Genomic DNA, 17,500 nt, shown 5'->3' with positions numbered 1-17,500 from the left:
AACAAGAAAGGTAGGTTGTTGGAACGTTTGTTATTGACAAAACAATACATTCACAGATATTTCGTCCCAACGGTCTTTTAAGTGAACAGACAAACACATATTCACACAAAATATTCACACCAACAATCTGTTGATAATTAGACATGGTACAATGGATAAAATAAGAGCATCATTTAAATTTAACACGGACAAGAAATTGACAGCCTCCTAGCTTGTGCATAGTGGGAATATTTGATGGACTGATTGCCTCTATTGACAGAATATTGCAAGCATTCCCACATTGCGCGGTGAGCAGCAGGGCAGTGGATTCATGGTATGTGTGCACGTGGAAGGATGCTCTTATAGCTCTTACAAAAGCCACAACGGATCTATTGTGTGAAAGGCACAATCCTTCTTCAAATGACGGCTCGGCACACCATTTCTGATCCGGCAAGGCTTTTGCTACCCCACTCCACTTGGCAATATACAAAAAAATCTACGTTTTGACTGCTAACTGTTCTAACTGAGTATTTTATAATGAAGCAATTTCACGGATTGCCACTAGTGAGGATTGAGAAATTAAATCACACAAAAATCCCACTCAGAGTGCACCAAGGCTGTTCATTTTTGGTATTTGTCTAAGTGGGAGGATGGTCCTACCCCATGCAAAATTGTAAGGGCAATGCGAATAAAGCCCTCTTCATCTGGCGAGTGTAATTCGGACCCCCGGGATAGAAAAGGCAATATACTGAATGTATTTAAGCAATGAAAAGGGCCTGCAAGGGGCACTAAATCAAAGGGAAGAGATTCGTTTTACAGTTCCTTGAGGTCTTCAAGTGTCTGGAACAATGGTTATGATTTGACCTCTGGGTTTCTCTCAGCGGGATATGAAGTTTATACTTGAAGCTATAAAAAGGTATGTGTGCGCTGGCTGAAAAAGAATATCGGTGGTTTCGTTCGTCTGGCTGGCTGCGATCGGTTGGCTTTCCGTCTGTGCGGCTGTCAGTCCGTCTTTTCTGTCTGACTGTGCATCCATCCGTCTGCTCGTCCGTTCGTCCTTTCTGTCAGTATTCCTCGGTGTCTGTCTGTCTGTCAGTCTGTGTGTGTGTCGTGGGGGGGGTCTGTGTGTGTGTGTGTGTGTGTGTGTGTGCGTGCGTGTGTGCGTGTGTGTGTGTGTGTGGGTGTTTTATGGGAGTAATCCTCCATGTCCAAAAAGGGGTTCAAGGATTTATAAAACGTGAAATTCTCTCTCTCTGACTCTCTCTCTCTCTCTCTCTCTCTCTCTCTCTCTCTCTCTCTCTCTCTCTCTCTCTCTCTCTCTCTTTTTTTTTTTCTTTCTCTCTTTCTCTCTCTCTCTCTCTCTCTCTCTCTTTTTTTCTCTCTCTATCTCTCTTCTCTCTCTCTCTCTCTCTCTCTCTCCTCTCTCCCTCTCTCCCCCTCTCTCTCTCCCCCTCTCTCTCTCTCTCTCTTTATGTCTCTCTCCTTCACCCTCTCCTCTCGTCTGTTAGCATTCACTTCAGTCTGCCGTAAGCTGTCTTAGCGTCTGGACGTCTGCCTCCAATTGTATTACAGCTTCCACACACGATCTCATTATCTATTTTTCATTCATTCTTGTGCTTTCTTTGCGATCATTGGCTATCAGATAAAAACAATTTACATCACCATCAATTTCTCTTTTCGTCCTTTTATCTGACCCTATTGCGCCAGCTGCGATCCAAGTCAATGTCTGTTACCCTTTTCGTTGAATCTGTTGCTACAAAACCCCATGCAGAATTGTTGCTGATGCCCCCCCCCCCTCCCCCTATGTGGCGCTCACCCCCCCCCCCCCCCCTGCCCCCGCTCTCCACCCAAGCTTCAAAAACAAGTACAGTGAGAAGCCCAAGACACATGTGAACGTTGATCTAAAAAAAGTTACGTTTTCAGCAATACCAATGTTATTTACACGTTCTACATCAAAAAGTTCTCAGTTCTCAATCCCTTTTTGCTACTCCAACTTTCAGCACTGAAAGTGTGAATAATTTAACACGACAAAGAACATGGAACATAAAGAGAATCTGTTCGCATCATAACTATTCCCTATTCCGACATAAATCATAAAACAGTTTACAAGAAGCGTGTTGTTAGCTTCTTCAGGACAGAGTGTTCCACCAACAAATGTCACCCACCATTCAATGAAAACAAACCTCTCCTCTGCCTCTAAACCACGATCATTGACGTTTACAAAAAAGGCAAACAGACGAAAAGAGATGCTTTTCAAAGGAGATTCTGCCCCTTTCAAATCCCAAGTTTCCGCTAACTTGCCTTTCCTGTTGGCCGTTCTGCAACAGTAATTAACCTGCGGCAGATATGGCTAAGCTAACATGTTCCTGCCGTCGCATCTCGTGAGCAATGACTGATAGCGATGATAACCGAGACAGGAGTGCCAAGGTTTTGCAGAGGCAACACCGAAGTTCCAGAACGGATGGAACGAACTGAGGAGATGTTTTCGAATGGCTAAGGGCACTCTGGCTATTGTGTTGTGGAAAAAAAAATGTCTTTTCCTCTCCTTACTCTCACTTTTTTTTCAATTATATTTGTTGCTAAAAAAAAAAAGCGATTTTCAATGTGTGTACATGCTTGTCCTTTTCTATATTTTCATATTTCCCGCATACCAGTCCTAACTCCAGCGCGCAAATTCCAATCCCCACTACAAAAAAAAGATATTGTCATAAACATCTTGACAACAACAACAGCAGCAGCAACCACAACAACAACTTCTACACTTGAGCCCATTAAGCCCAGCTGCAACGCGGCTAATTGAAAACCCGTTTTACAAAATTTCGCAGAAACAAATAAACAGAGCAACGTTTGCCACAATAATAAAACCCTTGTTTTCCCCTGTAGAGCCATTACGCACAGCTGCGACGTGGCCAATTCAAATCTACGCAAGCGCCAAGTTCATTGACGTTAATGGTCCTGATGACCCTACAACTACTCCCCCAGGAGTAACTCTTCCTTTAACTTTACCGTCCTTCTGGTGCTAATGTCTACCTCCATCAACTGTTTACAGAAAGAAAGAAAAAACGCGAATAGAGGAACGCGGTGTAAAGTCACTCGTCTCTGTGTTATATACGTTTTGTGTTAATCACCAAGTGCATTGACATTAACGACACCGCAACAACACCCAAAGGAGTCACTGGCCCTTTAAACTTCATAGCTCTGCTGGTTCTACAGTCTACGAACATCAAATGTTTACAAAAAAGGTTTTAAATGAACAGGAAAGAGCGGTCGAAACGCATTAGAACCGACTTAAATGGTACTAAGTGGAGCTGTCAGAATACACAACTCTATAGCATTTTCATTTAGAAAGGACTTAAACGATAACAAAGAAGAGTAGTTTGAACACAAAACAAGCGAACCCCGTGAAAACTGATTGACAGAATGAAGCCACGCTACCAACCACGATAACAACTTGTACACTACTGATTGACAGAATGAAGCCACGCTACCAACCACGATAACAACTTGTACACTACTGCTTGACAGAATGAAGCCACGCTACCAACCACGATAACAACTTGTACACTACTGCTTGCTCTAAAAGAACCTCACATATATAAATGATAACAGGAGAACGGTTTTGTCACAAAACAAGAGTTTCCAGTGAAAACGAATTGAAAGAGGCTTAAGGCAATAACTGTATCCTGCTTAAAGCCCACGTCTGAGCTGAAGATCTGGCATCAAATTTACACTAATATGGTACCTCCCCAAGCTCCCGATTCTGACCCCAAGACAGCACAGTTTATCTGCAATGCTCAGTCGTTTGCGTTGAAGATGGTTTCTGTTATCAGGAAACGAATGTCATCGTTGTATTGAAAAGGCTACTTTTCATTCATATTTTTTGTCAGCTCGCTCATTTGGTATTGAAATGAATGTCAGATTCCCAGGACTTTTCGTTTTAGTTTTCTTTGAGAAAACGGTTGTCTTTTCTCCGATGAGTCGAACACGTTCAAAAAGTTGTGACAGCTTGTGTGTCAGCAAGATCGACAGTCAGGCAACAGTTCAATGTCTGACGAGTAGGAAGACCTAGACAGCTTCTCTTCCTGAGAAAATATAAGTGTATGGTGCTCTTCAACCCTAACTTAAAAAAGATGAGTCGGTGTAAATCAGTTTACTGCATTCTCTTTTTGTCTCTAATTCTGTCTCTGTCTCTGTCTGTCTCTTTCTTTCTCTCTCTCTCTCTCTCTCTCTCTCTCTCTCTCTCTCTCTCTCTCTCTCTTTCTCTCTCTCTTTCTCTCTCTCTCAAACTCCAAGTACTCATGAAAGTACAGACGGTCTCTTCCGGCTGACTGGCGATTCGCTCGCTCCTTCAAAATGGACAGTTCCGTAAAATTAGGGAGCTAAAGAACCTTCCACGGTTTCCGCTATTCCGAAGACGACCCAAAAAAACAAGTCCAGCAAAGGAAGTTATTGGTCTCATACCTCCCCAGTCTCCTGACAGATTTATGAACTTACAAAACAGTACTGTGGTCTGGAATGTTTATTAATTTCCATAACGGTACTGTTGTCGGACAGATTTATTAATTTGGATCACGACATTGTCGTTCGGAAAGGGATGTGAAGCGGGCTGTCTGCAGACCAAGACACACACACGCGCCGCACGAACACGTCTACACACACACACACACACACCCACACACACACGTACACACGTACACACACACACACGCACACACGTACACACGTACACACACACACACACCCACACACACACATACGTGAGCGCATTGGCAGGAAGCCGGGGGTGGATGGGGGGACCTACCAAGGGGAAAAGGACAAGGGGGGTGGTCAACTAATCCGTTGGTATTGGACATCCGGACCCTTCCTTAATGGACGTTCAGTCTTCGGTCCCTGTGTGTGTGTGTGTGTGTGTGTGTGGGTGGATGGGTGGGTGTGTGTGTGTGGGTGTGGTTGTGTGTGTGTGGGGGGTGTGTGTGTGTGGGGTGTGTGTGTTGTCGTTACTGACCATGTGATAATATACGTTTTAGCACGCACGCACGCACACGCACACACACACACACACACACACACACACACACACACACACACATACACAGTATACTAGTGATGCAAACGAGGCAAACATTTAATTTTCGAAAAAAGAGAAACGCACGATAATAGAAAAAGATGACCAAATAGATGAACATAACGAATTACCCAAAATAAATTGTGAAAAAGAACGCTCCTCAACAATACCAGTTAAGCTGCTATTTTCATCTTTCAGTACCACAAACACAGGTTAAAGTTTGCCCGACAAGCAGTTTGGTAGTAATTTTCATTTGTTTTTACATTTGCTGTTTTTCGGGTGGCATGACTGTGGCAGAGAGTGCCGCTTTTTCTACAAGCGCATCTCTTGGAGCTGCAGGAGCTGCAGGATGTCTGACAGACGCATTTTGAATACCCCTGATCACCATGGGCGGAATGCATAGTAGCGATCTTTCTAAAAGAAAAAACGGCTGGGTTTGTATCTTGAAGCTGTAGGATTTGACAATCTGCCTTCTGTTACTGGTTTCTGGAATAAGCAGCATTGACGACGCCGTGCTTTGTAGCGATCCTATACGCCCCGTGTTCTGTGATTTCCGACAGGACTCCAAGGATATGTCTGGCGTCGAGTCGACCTCTGTCAAACTCCGACACTGGAAGGAGGACACAGTCCCCGACGTTTAGGGAGGGTTGTTTTGCATTGCTTGAAAACAGCATCTTAGCGCAGCGCTACATTTTTCTTGGCCTGGTGCAGCCTCCGCTCGGCACGTCCTTGTCTTCTTCATGTGTTCAGCAACTGTGGGGTCATCAGATGTATTGTCATTCTGTTCTTCTTGAGATCTGGGATCTGCCTGGGAACAACCGGATTGTGCTGCAGTAAACGTTTCTGTTCTTTCGATCTCCATCGCCGGACAACACATTCACAATGTACCGGTAGTCGTCTGCGTTGGGCGCGACATATCTCTCTCTCTCTCTCTTTCTCTCGCTCTCTCTTTCTCTTTCTCTCTCTCTCTCTCTCTCTCTCTCTCTCTCTCTCTCTCTCTCTCTCTCTCTCTCTTTTTATCTGTATATCTCTCTCTATAAATATATAGATCTCGATCTCTCTCCCCCCCTCCCCCTCTCCCTCTCCCTCTCTCTCTCTTTCTCTCTATCCCCCCTCCCCCCGCCCCCATTCTCTCCTTCTCGTCCCACATATACTCTTTTCTACTCTCTACCCCTCCCTCTCTCCCACCTCTACAAACTATTTCAGAGGGTGATAAGCTGAACTGACGAAGGGGCGAATGACTGCCTTCTTACATTCTCATCACAGTCTTTGCAACATCCGCAACGGTGAAAAATAGCCAGAGTAAGTTGCACCCCTCCCCTCACTCTACCACACCCCCTACGTCGACTTTTTCTTTTTTTTTCAATGAAATTTTAATTTTGTTTTCTTTTGCATTACAGGTTACATTTCCATTAAGTTACTTTTTAATTCAACAACAATCTAACTAAAGACAATGGGGATAAACCTTTCGTAGCGCAAGTTCTTGTCGACCTTTAACGTAAAGACTGATCCGACGATAAAAGACAAGCTTTGCACTGTGGCACTTTTTCTTTGACCAGAAAGTAACTGCCCGTTTGTATAAAGTAACGGGGATTTACGGGTTACCGTATTAGAGAATGTTCGAGGGAGTTCATTAGTGAGTCGTCGTATATGGGCTCAATAGGGTTAAATCAACTGTAGTTTGTTTTTACCTTTTCTTTAGAGGAAGAGTGGGGTGGTGTTGTTGTGTGTGAGGGGGGGGGATTATGGAGAGAATGTACGTGAGAGAGTGACAAAACAAAAAACAGAGACAAAAAGAAAGCGAATAAGACGTGACAAGCCGATAGAAAAAGAATATGTTCAAACGCACGGAACCAAGGCAAATACAAAAGAAAGTGAAAAAGGAAAGACGAATAGCACGCAGCAAATGCCTGTTCATGCAGGATTAATTTTTTCGCTTGGGCATGTTCATATTATTCAAGTGCACCCGATCATTAGTGTATCAAAAGAGAGCGATGCCCCTATTTTTCCCTCAATGGCAGGAGGTCTGTGGTGCGATCAAAGAAGTGTGCGTAATCTGCACTGGAAAATCAGCAGGGAAATAACTGAAAAGTACACAGCCATCAATCAGAAGTTGGGATTAAAACAGATTCTTTCATCGTCTGTGAGTCCAAGACAAATCATCAAAGTGAGTGAACCAACCACACAAAAGCGATGCCCTTTGTGTGCTTGTGTGTGTATGTGTGTGTGTGTGTGTGTGTGTGTGTGTGTGTGTGTGTGCGTGCGTGCGTGTGTGTATGTGTGTGTGCGTGCGTACGTACGTGCATGCGTGCGTGCGTGCGTGCGTGTGAGAGTGCGTGCGTGTGTGCGTGCGTCCGTCCGTGCGTGCGTGTTTGTGTGTGTGTACGTGCGTGTGTTTGTTTTTGTATCATCTTTACCTCTGTGGTTCTTTATTTCGCTTGATCGATGTGCTCATTTCGTTATCTTCGGAATCATCCGACAGTAGTCAGAAGTGTGATTGCTACGTTGTCAGCTACCCATATCGCTCGATTCGCTCCTTGGTCAGGTTCTCAATATCTCGCCTCTCCAAGCATGACAGTGTCTTCAAGAATGTTTCTTGATGTTCAATTTCAAGCCTAAAATATAGCTTGACCAACTGTGAGATAGTCACAGTTTATCTCAAAGAATTGTGTTTTGGTTTGTGCATGTTGTAAACTGCGACACGCCTGACTGATTTACTCGGGTAACGGTAGTTCATGGGCTTACAAAAAGCGAAACCAACGTATGACTTTGACGACCACTTTGCCTACGACCGTCAGCAAGACCTTGTTCCACAATATTGCAAGGACACAACAAGCTGACATCATACAAACTGCCGCCCATATGACTTTAAATATGCTAATAATGCCGCAGATACATTCTAAGCAGAAGTGTTTCATTTCTGTTTTAAATACTTTGTAAAATAGGACCAAGTTCTACTAACAAAAGAAGCTCGCATAAAAAACACATAGTGTTGACTATGTGTGAAATTGTTGCCAGTAGAACTATATAGGCTACTCTGTTTATAGTGTATACATGTATCAAAAAACAAGAAAGGTAGGTTGTTGGAACGTTTGTTAATGACAAAACAATACATTCGCAAATATATCGACCCAACGGTCTTTTAAGTATTTTAAATTTTGGTGCGTTGGCAGTCTCTTTGTTTTTCGATTTGTGTATACATGTTGCTACATAACTGAGTATCATGGGGTCGAACATAACTTGTTTGTTTGTTTGTTTGTTTGCTTGCTTAACGCCCAGCCGACCACGAAGGGCCATATCAGGGCGGTGCTGCTTTGACATATAACGTGCGCAGCACAGGCTTCATGTCTCACCCAGTCACATTATTCTGACACCGGTCCAACCAGTCCTAGCACTAACCCCATAATGCCAGACGCCAGGCGGAGCAGCCACAATTTAAAGTCTTAAGTATGACCCGGCCGGGGTTCGAACCCACGACCTCCCGATCACGGGGCGGACGCCTTACCACTAGGCCAACCGTGCCGGTCGAACATAACTGATGTGAGATGTTGAACAATGAGCGATGAGAGGGATGTGATCACTGTAAGTTGGGACTCATATATCAACCCATGCCGCAAGAAAATCGAAGTTCGGTCCTGTGAGAAAAAAAACCAGTTTAAAGATCCGCCGGGGGGTGGAGGAGAGGGGGTGGGGGGGGGTAGAAGGGACAGGGATGGGCTGGAGTATGCTTAAACAAATTCTCATTTCTACAGATACTTCCTGTAAAACAAGTGCATTAAGCACACCACAGTTACTTCGAATGCTAATCTCTGAAAACACCCACGACCCATAAAACGGCCTGAATGGTTCGACTTCTAACTGCGCACATGCCAACTTCCTTCGACAATCCCAGTAACAAAGAGAGAGAGAGGGGAGGGCGGGGGGGGGGGGGGTAGAAAGACAGAGAGACAAAGGGAGAGCGAGAGAGGGGAGCAGAGAGAGGTAAGGAGAGCGAAGGAGGGAGAGTCAGAGACAGAGAGTGTAGGAGGGAGACAAACAGACAGACAAACAGACAGACAAACAGACAGACAAGCAGAGACAGAGAGTGTAGGAGGGAGAGTCTAGACAAACAGACAAACAGACAGACAATCAGAGACAGAGAGTGTAGGAGGGAGACAAACAGACAGACAAACAGACAGACAATCAGAGACAGGAAGAGACCGAGACAAACACCAGCAGTCAAAGACCAAAGAGATTGAGCTGATCTTTCAAAAACAATTTCGATGCAAATAGAATCGGGATGAACCGGCTGAATTTATCGAAGATGACAGACATTTCAATCTTCTTCTTGTCGTGCGTAAGAGATGTTGAGATCCTGCTTCCGGTCACAAACACACTTTTCTCCCAGCCCCCCGCACATCACAACCATGAATGACGTAACACTTTTATGGCATCGTATAAACAATATACCATTTCATCATTTCTGTCGTCTACACATTCTTACTGTACTTCCTGATTGAGACGTTATCGAGATGATTGCGATAGACGAGAAGATAAGAATCGTGCTTACACACTAGCCTACAACAATGTCTTGGGTAATGGCTGTTCATAATTGAGAAAATTCAAACAGAAATGAAGCAGTCAAAACTGTGTGGTAGCGCACCGCCGCAACGTCTGGATCGGAATAAAATTGCCTCCGCGCGTTGGAAACCACACACAGCATCAACACACCCTAGCCAACAATCGCTTGGCGGTACGGCGGCGCACGCTCGGTGTAGCCTTGAATAAACGAGGTGTTGTAATCGGTGTCGTTTCACTTAAACAACACTGTAAAGAATGTCCCTTAACTAGGACACACAGCCAAATTCTTCAGCCTGCCTACGTTCTGTGAAGAAATGCAGGTTTTTTTTCTTACTTCATTTTGCAGAATGAGGTAGGTAACACTTGAACAATTAATTCAGTACACGCCCTTCCGGATCTGAGACGGCGTGGCAAATTGCCGACAATGTAGGTACCGTACGTTAAACAATAAAAACAACAATCCTTTCTCGGTCGTGTTTCTCGATTTACGAACACGATTGATATAAACAAAATCAGTTGTTCTTTGCATATCTGCGTTAATAAAGTGAGGCAAAAAAACCGAAAACTTAGAAGAAAAACTCGTGTAAGTAAGAAGCATTGTGCCTAGGGAGCTTCGCACACTCTAAAATACGACACCCTCACACGAACGACAACTGTATGGTGTTAAGTTTTAAGTTCGCGGTTCTTAGGAGACACGCTCTTTCGCAATTATTTCTTTTTTTTTTAGGTCAGCCCGTCTTCCGATTTGAAGTCAACAGTGGGGACCAAGGGGGTAATATTTTAAAGAGAAAAAAAGGAAGTTCGAAGAAGTGTGAAGCCATTTTTCATTAGACCCTCTTTTTCGCGACCTTTGAAGATGCCAGGCTTTATCTTTGCTTCGCACGCGTGCGTACTCTTGGGACTTTGAAGAATGTAGGAGAAAGGGATCTCGTGTAGTACGTGCATGTTGTTCCCATCCCACGAGGGATGCACAGTGACAGCGATGTCGTTGCACTTTTCTGCCCATCCATCATGGGGGTCGGCCCGCTATTGCGCGGGGCCGCTATTGCGCGAATCTTTAGGATTAGGGTTAGGGTTAGGGTTAGGGTTAGGGTTAGGGTTAGATTCGCGCAATAGCGGCCCCGCGCAATAGCGGACCCGCGCAATAGCGGCCCAGCCCCCCATCATGTGAGCTGTACCAGGAGTATGCAGTGAAGGTGTAAGTTTCTCTTAAATTTTGTGTGAATATTTGTTTGTCTGTTCACTTAAAAGACCGTTGGGTCGAAATAACTGTGAATGTATTGTTTTGTCAATAACAAACGTTCCAACAACCTACCTTTCTTGTTTTTTGATTCTGAATTTTGGAACGTTGGCAGTCTCTTTGTTTTTGGATTTGGTGTAAGTTTCTCGTTAGTTATTCAATTCTTTCAGCTGAAACTGTTAACGGAATGTTTTTTAGTCCAGTGGCAACAAGACAGAAAAATGGCTGGATTGTTTGAAGTACGTTACACTTTGAGATATGTGCGTGTGGGGAGGTCCATGTGTCACTTTTTGTGTCTGTCTGTCTGTCTGTCTGTCTGTCCGTCTGTCCGTCTGTCTGCGCGTGTGCGTACGTCCGTGCGGCGCGTGCATACGGGTGTCTGTCTGCTTGTCTGTGTATGCATTTGTATTTGTATGTGTCGGTCTATGTCTGTGCCATTGTCTGTCTGTCTTTTTTCTGTGTGTGTCTGTCTGTGTGTGTCTGTCTGTGTGTGTCTATTTGTGTGTGTCTGTCTGTGACCTAATTGTTTCAGTCTCGCGCAGAATATGCATGTCTTTTTTCATCTCAACGGGGATACGCAGTGGTGTCTTCGCGCTTTCCTGCTGATCAATAACTGTTCCCTGTATCACGTGACTGCGGTTAAAGTGCGATTATACAACTCCTGCAATGCAACCGAGGGGTGGATTAAATCTAGTTGATTATTTTTAGACAAGTGAGAAATTAGAACGAACTACTTTGATTAAACCCAAAAATCACACGTGGATTATTCGAAGTAAGAATAAAGAGGGCTAAAAAATAATCAACACTAGAATTTATTTTTAGAACATTTCAAACCCAGACGATTGGACCCTGTTGCGGAAGAATACGTACAATGTTGACTCAAAACTGTAACAACAATGGCTGACGTGTATGACTAGTCGACAGACGATGCCATTTGCTTTGTGTGTGTTTTTGTTGTTGCTTACTGTACATGACATACATTATGTGTAAAATCCAGTTCTTTAACAGGCAACAAACCTTGCAAATTTCCAGAAGCTGCAATCTGAAGCGACCTATCTCTGATTCTAGCAGACGATCTCTCCAATGTTTAACACAAAATCAGCAAACTCTCCTGTCACATAGAACGTCCATTATATAGTGCAATGTTGAAATGAAGTTACCGGTCTGAAACATTTAGTCGTTTCTTCTGAGACAATCCTAAAGTAAAAGAATAGGGACTATTTGAATGACGCGCATTTGACACTCTGAGTGATTAGGCTGAAATGAAATTGCCTATAAAATGTCGTCTGCATGACTGCATGTTCGACCCGTGTTGTTCGTTGTATAAATAGCTTAAACAATGACAACTCGTTGATTACTGGAAAATAAACCACTCGTGGGTATTTGCAGCCGCTTGGTAATTCACTCGTGTGCTCCGCACACTCGTGAATTACCAAGCGGCTGCAAATACCCACTCGTGGTTTATTTTCCAGTAATCAACTCGTGGTCATTGTTTAAGCTCTATTTTACTCCTAAATTAACTTTAGCTACAGCATACAGAATACAGAAATAGCTGTAATGCAGTTCCCATGCGCGCTTTCTTTCGTGACAAAGAACAAGAAAAGTAGTTTTTAACATAGGCCTGTCAACACCCCTCATTGTAAAGTATCACCATACGTTCATACAATACACTGTACCCATCAAAATCCAAACAAAAATAACATTTAAACGTACAAGTGTGGAGGACCAACATATATAAAATGGAGAAATGGGCCCGAGACAGCAAATGAGAAATAGCTTGGAGATTTTCTTTCTCGCGTTTGAAAACTTATTTCCAAAAAGGGGCTGGACCGGCAAATGCTAAATGACATTCAAAAGAATGCATGAACAATGGGATCTCGAGCGGTACTTGTATGTTTTCTCTTCTCAACAGGAACTCTGAGTTGTATCATCAAACGTTCATACAATACACTGTACCAATAATAATCCAAACAAAAATAGCATTCAAACGTTCATGTGTGAAGGACCACCATATTATATTGAGAAGGGGGTGAGGGCTGCAAATGAGAACTAGCTTTAGATTTTCCTTTTCAAATTCGAAAAAAATTGTTTTCAAACGGCGCTGGACAAAGTGTTAAATGACATTCAACGCAGGCCAGAACAAAGGGACCTCCAGCAGTACGTGCACGACTTCTCTCCCCGACAGGGTCTCGAAGTTGTGTCTTCGCGTCTTCCGTGCACAGAGATATAGTCGGGTCGTCCATCATTGTCCCTGTATCAAGGGACCGCGGAGAAAGTGTTAGTTCCTCCTCATTACGGGAAAACCTGGTCACAAGCAGTATCTCTGAGAATACATGTATACTCTGCATGCATTGATTTATCCGATTTGTGTCATGTTTGCGCAGAGGTTTCGTTTACCGAGACTTTCGGACATGAAAGTCCAGGTCTACCGAGACTTAAAAGCACAGAGGGCGTAAGGTCAAATAGGCATGTTTTGTTTTACCACATGAAACTTAAACTTTGGAGCTGGAGCTTGTCTTCTGTTAATGCTCTGTATTCTGAAAACTGTGTATTTTGTGTGTGGTTGTCTTCGTTAGTTTGTTTGTTTGTTAGTTTGTTTGTTTGTTTGTTTGTTTGTTTGTTTGTTTGTTTGCTGAACGCCCAGCCGACCACGAAGGGCCATATCAGGGCGGTGCTGCTTTGACATATAACGTGCGCCACACACAAGACAGAAGTCGCAGCACAGGCTTCATGTCTCACCCAGTCACATTATTCTGACACCGGACTAACCAGTCCTAGCACTAACCCCATAATGCCAGACGCCAGGCGGAGCAGCCACTAGATTGCCAATTTTAAAGTCTTAAGTATGACCCGGCCGGGGTTCGAACCCACGACCTCCCGATCACGGTTGGTTGGTTGCTCGGGGGTTGTTGACTTGATTGAAGGGGACGTGCGTGCGTGTGTTCGTTCGTGCGGGAGTGTGTTTATGTGTTTCTGATATTTGTCCCGAAAAAGCACATGAGGTGAAACACTTTTGAAGTCTTCTTTATACTCCCATGATCAAATTATTACACGCTGTCCCTGGCTCAGCTGCTGACGACAAACTAAAATAGAAAACATTGACTGTGCTAAAAAAAACAATTTAACAAAAATTGCATCACCATTAAAAACAACAGCATACCACCACTGCACCATCAAGCCCAAGTGGGCCAGGCCGGTGTAATACGAAAAAAGTACTCCACGAAAAATGTACTCTCGAGTAAAAAATCTCGTTACGGAAATATTTACTCGGGAGTACATCTGTCATGGGGAGTAATGTGCTCGTGCTACACCGGCTGTGTGACTTGTGTCGACAACAGAAAAACAGCCAAGTTGTAGCAATGAAACTTTACGACAGTTCTCACAAACTTCTCCTAAATCAAGGCTAAAATATGTCCCGTAAAAAGGTTGGCACCGCCTGCACCCGCTGCGCAACAAGCGAAGAGATAAGGCGCAATAAATCAGTGCGCCTTATAATGTGGGTGAAAAAGCGAGCATGTTCCAGTTGGGCGCAGGTGTCATGTTGATCCCAAAGAACGTGGAATTTATGTCTTACGGCCAAGTGGTATGCGCTCGGATGATATGGTTTTCGGTAAGGCTTCGCGTTAGCTTTTCTGGAACCGCCGATACAGATCAAAGGCTTACACAAAAAGATAAGTTACTGTTTTCTCCTGGCTGTAAAGCGTATTGGGTCTAACGGCTTAAATATAAAAGCCAGAAAGGTTAAAATGTTAAGTAACATTCAACATTTTTCCGTATGTGGAAAGTAAAAAGATGAAAACATTTTGTCATACTTTTACTTCTCAAATGTGACTGTTTTCATCTTACATACCAAAGAATATAAACTTGTATGTCAGCATATTTCATTTATTCGACGCGAAACTTTCAAATCTTTTGACGAAGGGGAAAACGCCGTTGAAACGACATAAGGAGCTGCCATGCCAACGCAAAAATCGGAGTGGTACATAAAATCGGCAACTTTCAGTTTTCAGGTAATTAACACTATCAAAATAAACCAGAAATGTGCGTCCAAGAAGCGGCGTTTAACGCGCAAATGTAGAGCACAAAATGCACCAATGTGGACATTCGCGAGAAAATCGGCAGCTTTCAGTAGTTATTAAGTTAAAACTAAAAAAACAAGAAATTCCTCCGAGGTAGGAAAAACACCCCCGTCCTTAGCATTCTCACTGCCACCAACTGAGCAGGCACTGCTAACAAGTGTGGTTATTTCCCTTTGACCATTAATATGTGCCTCTATAAGTCCTTGTAGAATCTTAATCCACCAATAACTCCCTAACCGTGTGTTTGACTGGTCCCAATTTTTGTAAGGACCGTCTCAGGAATGTATAGAACCTGTTCACCAAGTTTGGTGACGATCGGTTCGTTCATTCTTGAGATCTATATGCGAACACAAACAAACAAACAAACAAACACATCGAGCGAAACCTATACACACCCCTATACCGGGGGTGTAATTAAAAAAACAAGTCGAAGAAGTCTATGGAGCACACACATAGATTAGCACGTGCAATAGGCAGCTTCTCAGTTATCGACAAACAAGAAATCGGACTCGAAGAAGGCTCTGGGCCCGGTAATATGTAGCTAGTCATCGGTCGGCTGACCGTGAAACTGACGGTGGGTCGACGTTGAACCGCAAAAGTCAGTAATATGAGCGCGAACAACTGCCGGTCCAACTGAAAACAGTCGCCCGACTGCGGTTGGGCTTACAGGCACCTTTTTCGGTCGATCGACCGCAGTGTCTCTACTTGTTTTAACTTTCTGAGCGTGTTTTTAATCCAAACATATCATATCTATATGTTTTTAGAATCAGGAACCGACAAGGAATAAGATGAAAGTGTTTTTAAATTGATTCCGATAATTTTATTTTGATAATAATTTTTTTATATTTAATTTTCAGAGCTTGTTTTTAATTCAAATATAACATATTTATATGTTTTTGGAATCAGCAAATGATGGAGAATAAGATGAACGTAAATTTGGATCGTTTTATAAAAACAATATTTTTTTTACATTTTTCAGATTTTTAATGATCAAATTTTCTCACCCTGTCCTTTACCACCCAAAAAAAATTAAAAAAATTTGAGTTTGGAAAAAAAAAGTTTGGGGTCGGCGCCGAAATTTAGATACCGGTACCGCCAAAACAGGACCGATGTTTACATCGGAAGTTGTAATGTTCTAAAAATACCACTGAGCGGCTGACTGTCTAGTCAGCCGACTGTCAGTGCTACCGCGCTGCACATATTACCCGTCAAAACACGGCCGGTCAGCAGACTGCAGTCAACTGACTTGACAGTCAGTCGACTGTGGTTGCTCGACCGTCCAAAATACGCTGTCCATATTACCGGCCCCTGAACTCTGGGTCAAGGTCGCAGCTTAGAGCATGAACGACAGATTAGCGGAAAATGAGTCTGGAATTGAATTCAGGAACAGCCCATGGCGACCTCAGCCTCCAAAGTGAAATAATGGTTGTGCCGTTCAAATGGAAGAGAAAAAACTTCTGGCGGTTTGGCGAAGTTCATGGCTAGTAGTCCACGTAATTTTATCTCACAACTCTGATGTGATTGGTTAGTGCAGGATGATCAGGTCAGACAAAAAGCAGACCCGCTGTGAAAAGAAAAATACTTTGTTTTGTTGCAGACGCACACGACGACGAAAACAAGGACATCAACACAAACATGGACGAAACTCTCTCTCTCTCTCTCTCTCTCTCTCTCTCTCTCTCTCTCTCTCTCTCTCTCTCTCTCTCTCTCTCTCTCTCTCTCTCTCTCTCTCTCTGAGTCTCTCTCTCTCTCTCTCTCACTCTCTAAGTTTCTCTGAGTCTCTATCTCTCTCTATCTCTCTCTCTCTCTCTCTCTCTCTCTCTCTCTCTCTCTCTCTCTCTCTCTCTCAGTCTCTATTTCTCTCTCTATCTCTCTCACACACGCACACACACACACACACACACACACACACACACACACTCACGCACAGGCACACACAAACACAAACACACACTCACACACACACACACACACACACACACACTCACGCACAGGCACACACAAACACAAACACACACTCACACACACACACACACACACACACACACACACACACACACATACACACACACACACAAAACAACAACAAAAACACTTACCTCTCCAAAGAGATTGCTCCCAGCGTGGGAACCGAAGCACAGACGAAGAGGAGCAGGATAAGGGAGACGATGGGACACAAAACACACCGCCTCCCCCTGCATCCACCCCAACACACACCCTCACCCCACCCTCCTCCCACAACAAAACAATTCCAACACCACAAACAAAATAAAAACACACACCAACACTCACCTCTCCAAAGAAATGGCTACCAGCGTGAGAACCGAAGCGAAGACGAAGATGGGCAGGATGTAGGACACGATGGGACACAGCAGTCGGTTGCCGAACACGTTCCAGGCGCAAGGACTGGTGTACTCCAACAGCTTGAGGGGCATGACCAGCACCGACACAAGCAAGTCCGACACGGCCAGGTTGACGATGTAGTAGTTGGTCACCGTGTGCATGTGGGCGTTGCGCCACACGGTCAAGATCACCAGGGCGTTGCCGGATATTGAGAGGACGATGATGACCACATAG

General features: G+C 43.9%; 1 protein-coding gene across 1 annotated transcript in view; it reads right to left on the bottom strand.

Annotated features, from left to right (window-relative positions):
• LOC138953389 (tachykinin-like peptides receptor 99D) overlaps positions 1–17,499 on the bottom strand; it is a gene marked incomplete at its 5' end in the record, with an annotated part of 143,220 nt that extends 125,721 nt beyond the window's left edge. The window contains one exon of the mRNA XM_070325189.1: positions 17,216–17,499. Coding sequence (XP_070181290.1) covers positions 17,216–17,499 — 284 coding nt within the window. The remainder of the gene's footprint in view (positions 1–17,215) is intronic.
• Position 17,500: the final 1 nt, after the last annotated feature.

This window comes from Littorina saxatilis, linkage group LG17 (assembly GCF_037325665.1).
Source record: "Littorina saxatilis isolate snail1 linkage group LG17, US_GU_Lsax_2.0, whole genome shotgun sequence".
Classification (NCBI taxonomy): Eukaryota; Metazoa; Mollusca; class Gastropoda; order Littorinimorpha; family Littorinidae; genus Littorina; species Littorina saxatilis.
The sequence above is the reverse complement of the archived record's forward strand: the minus strand, read 5'-3'. Positions and strand labels throughout refer to the sequence as shown.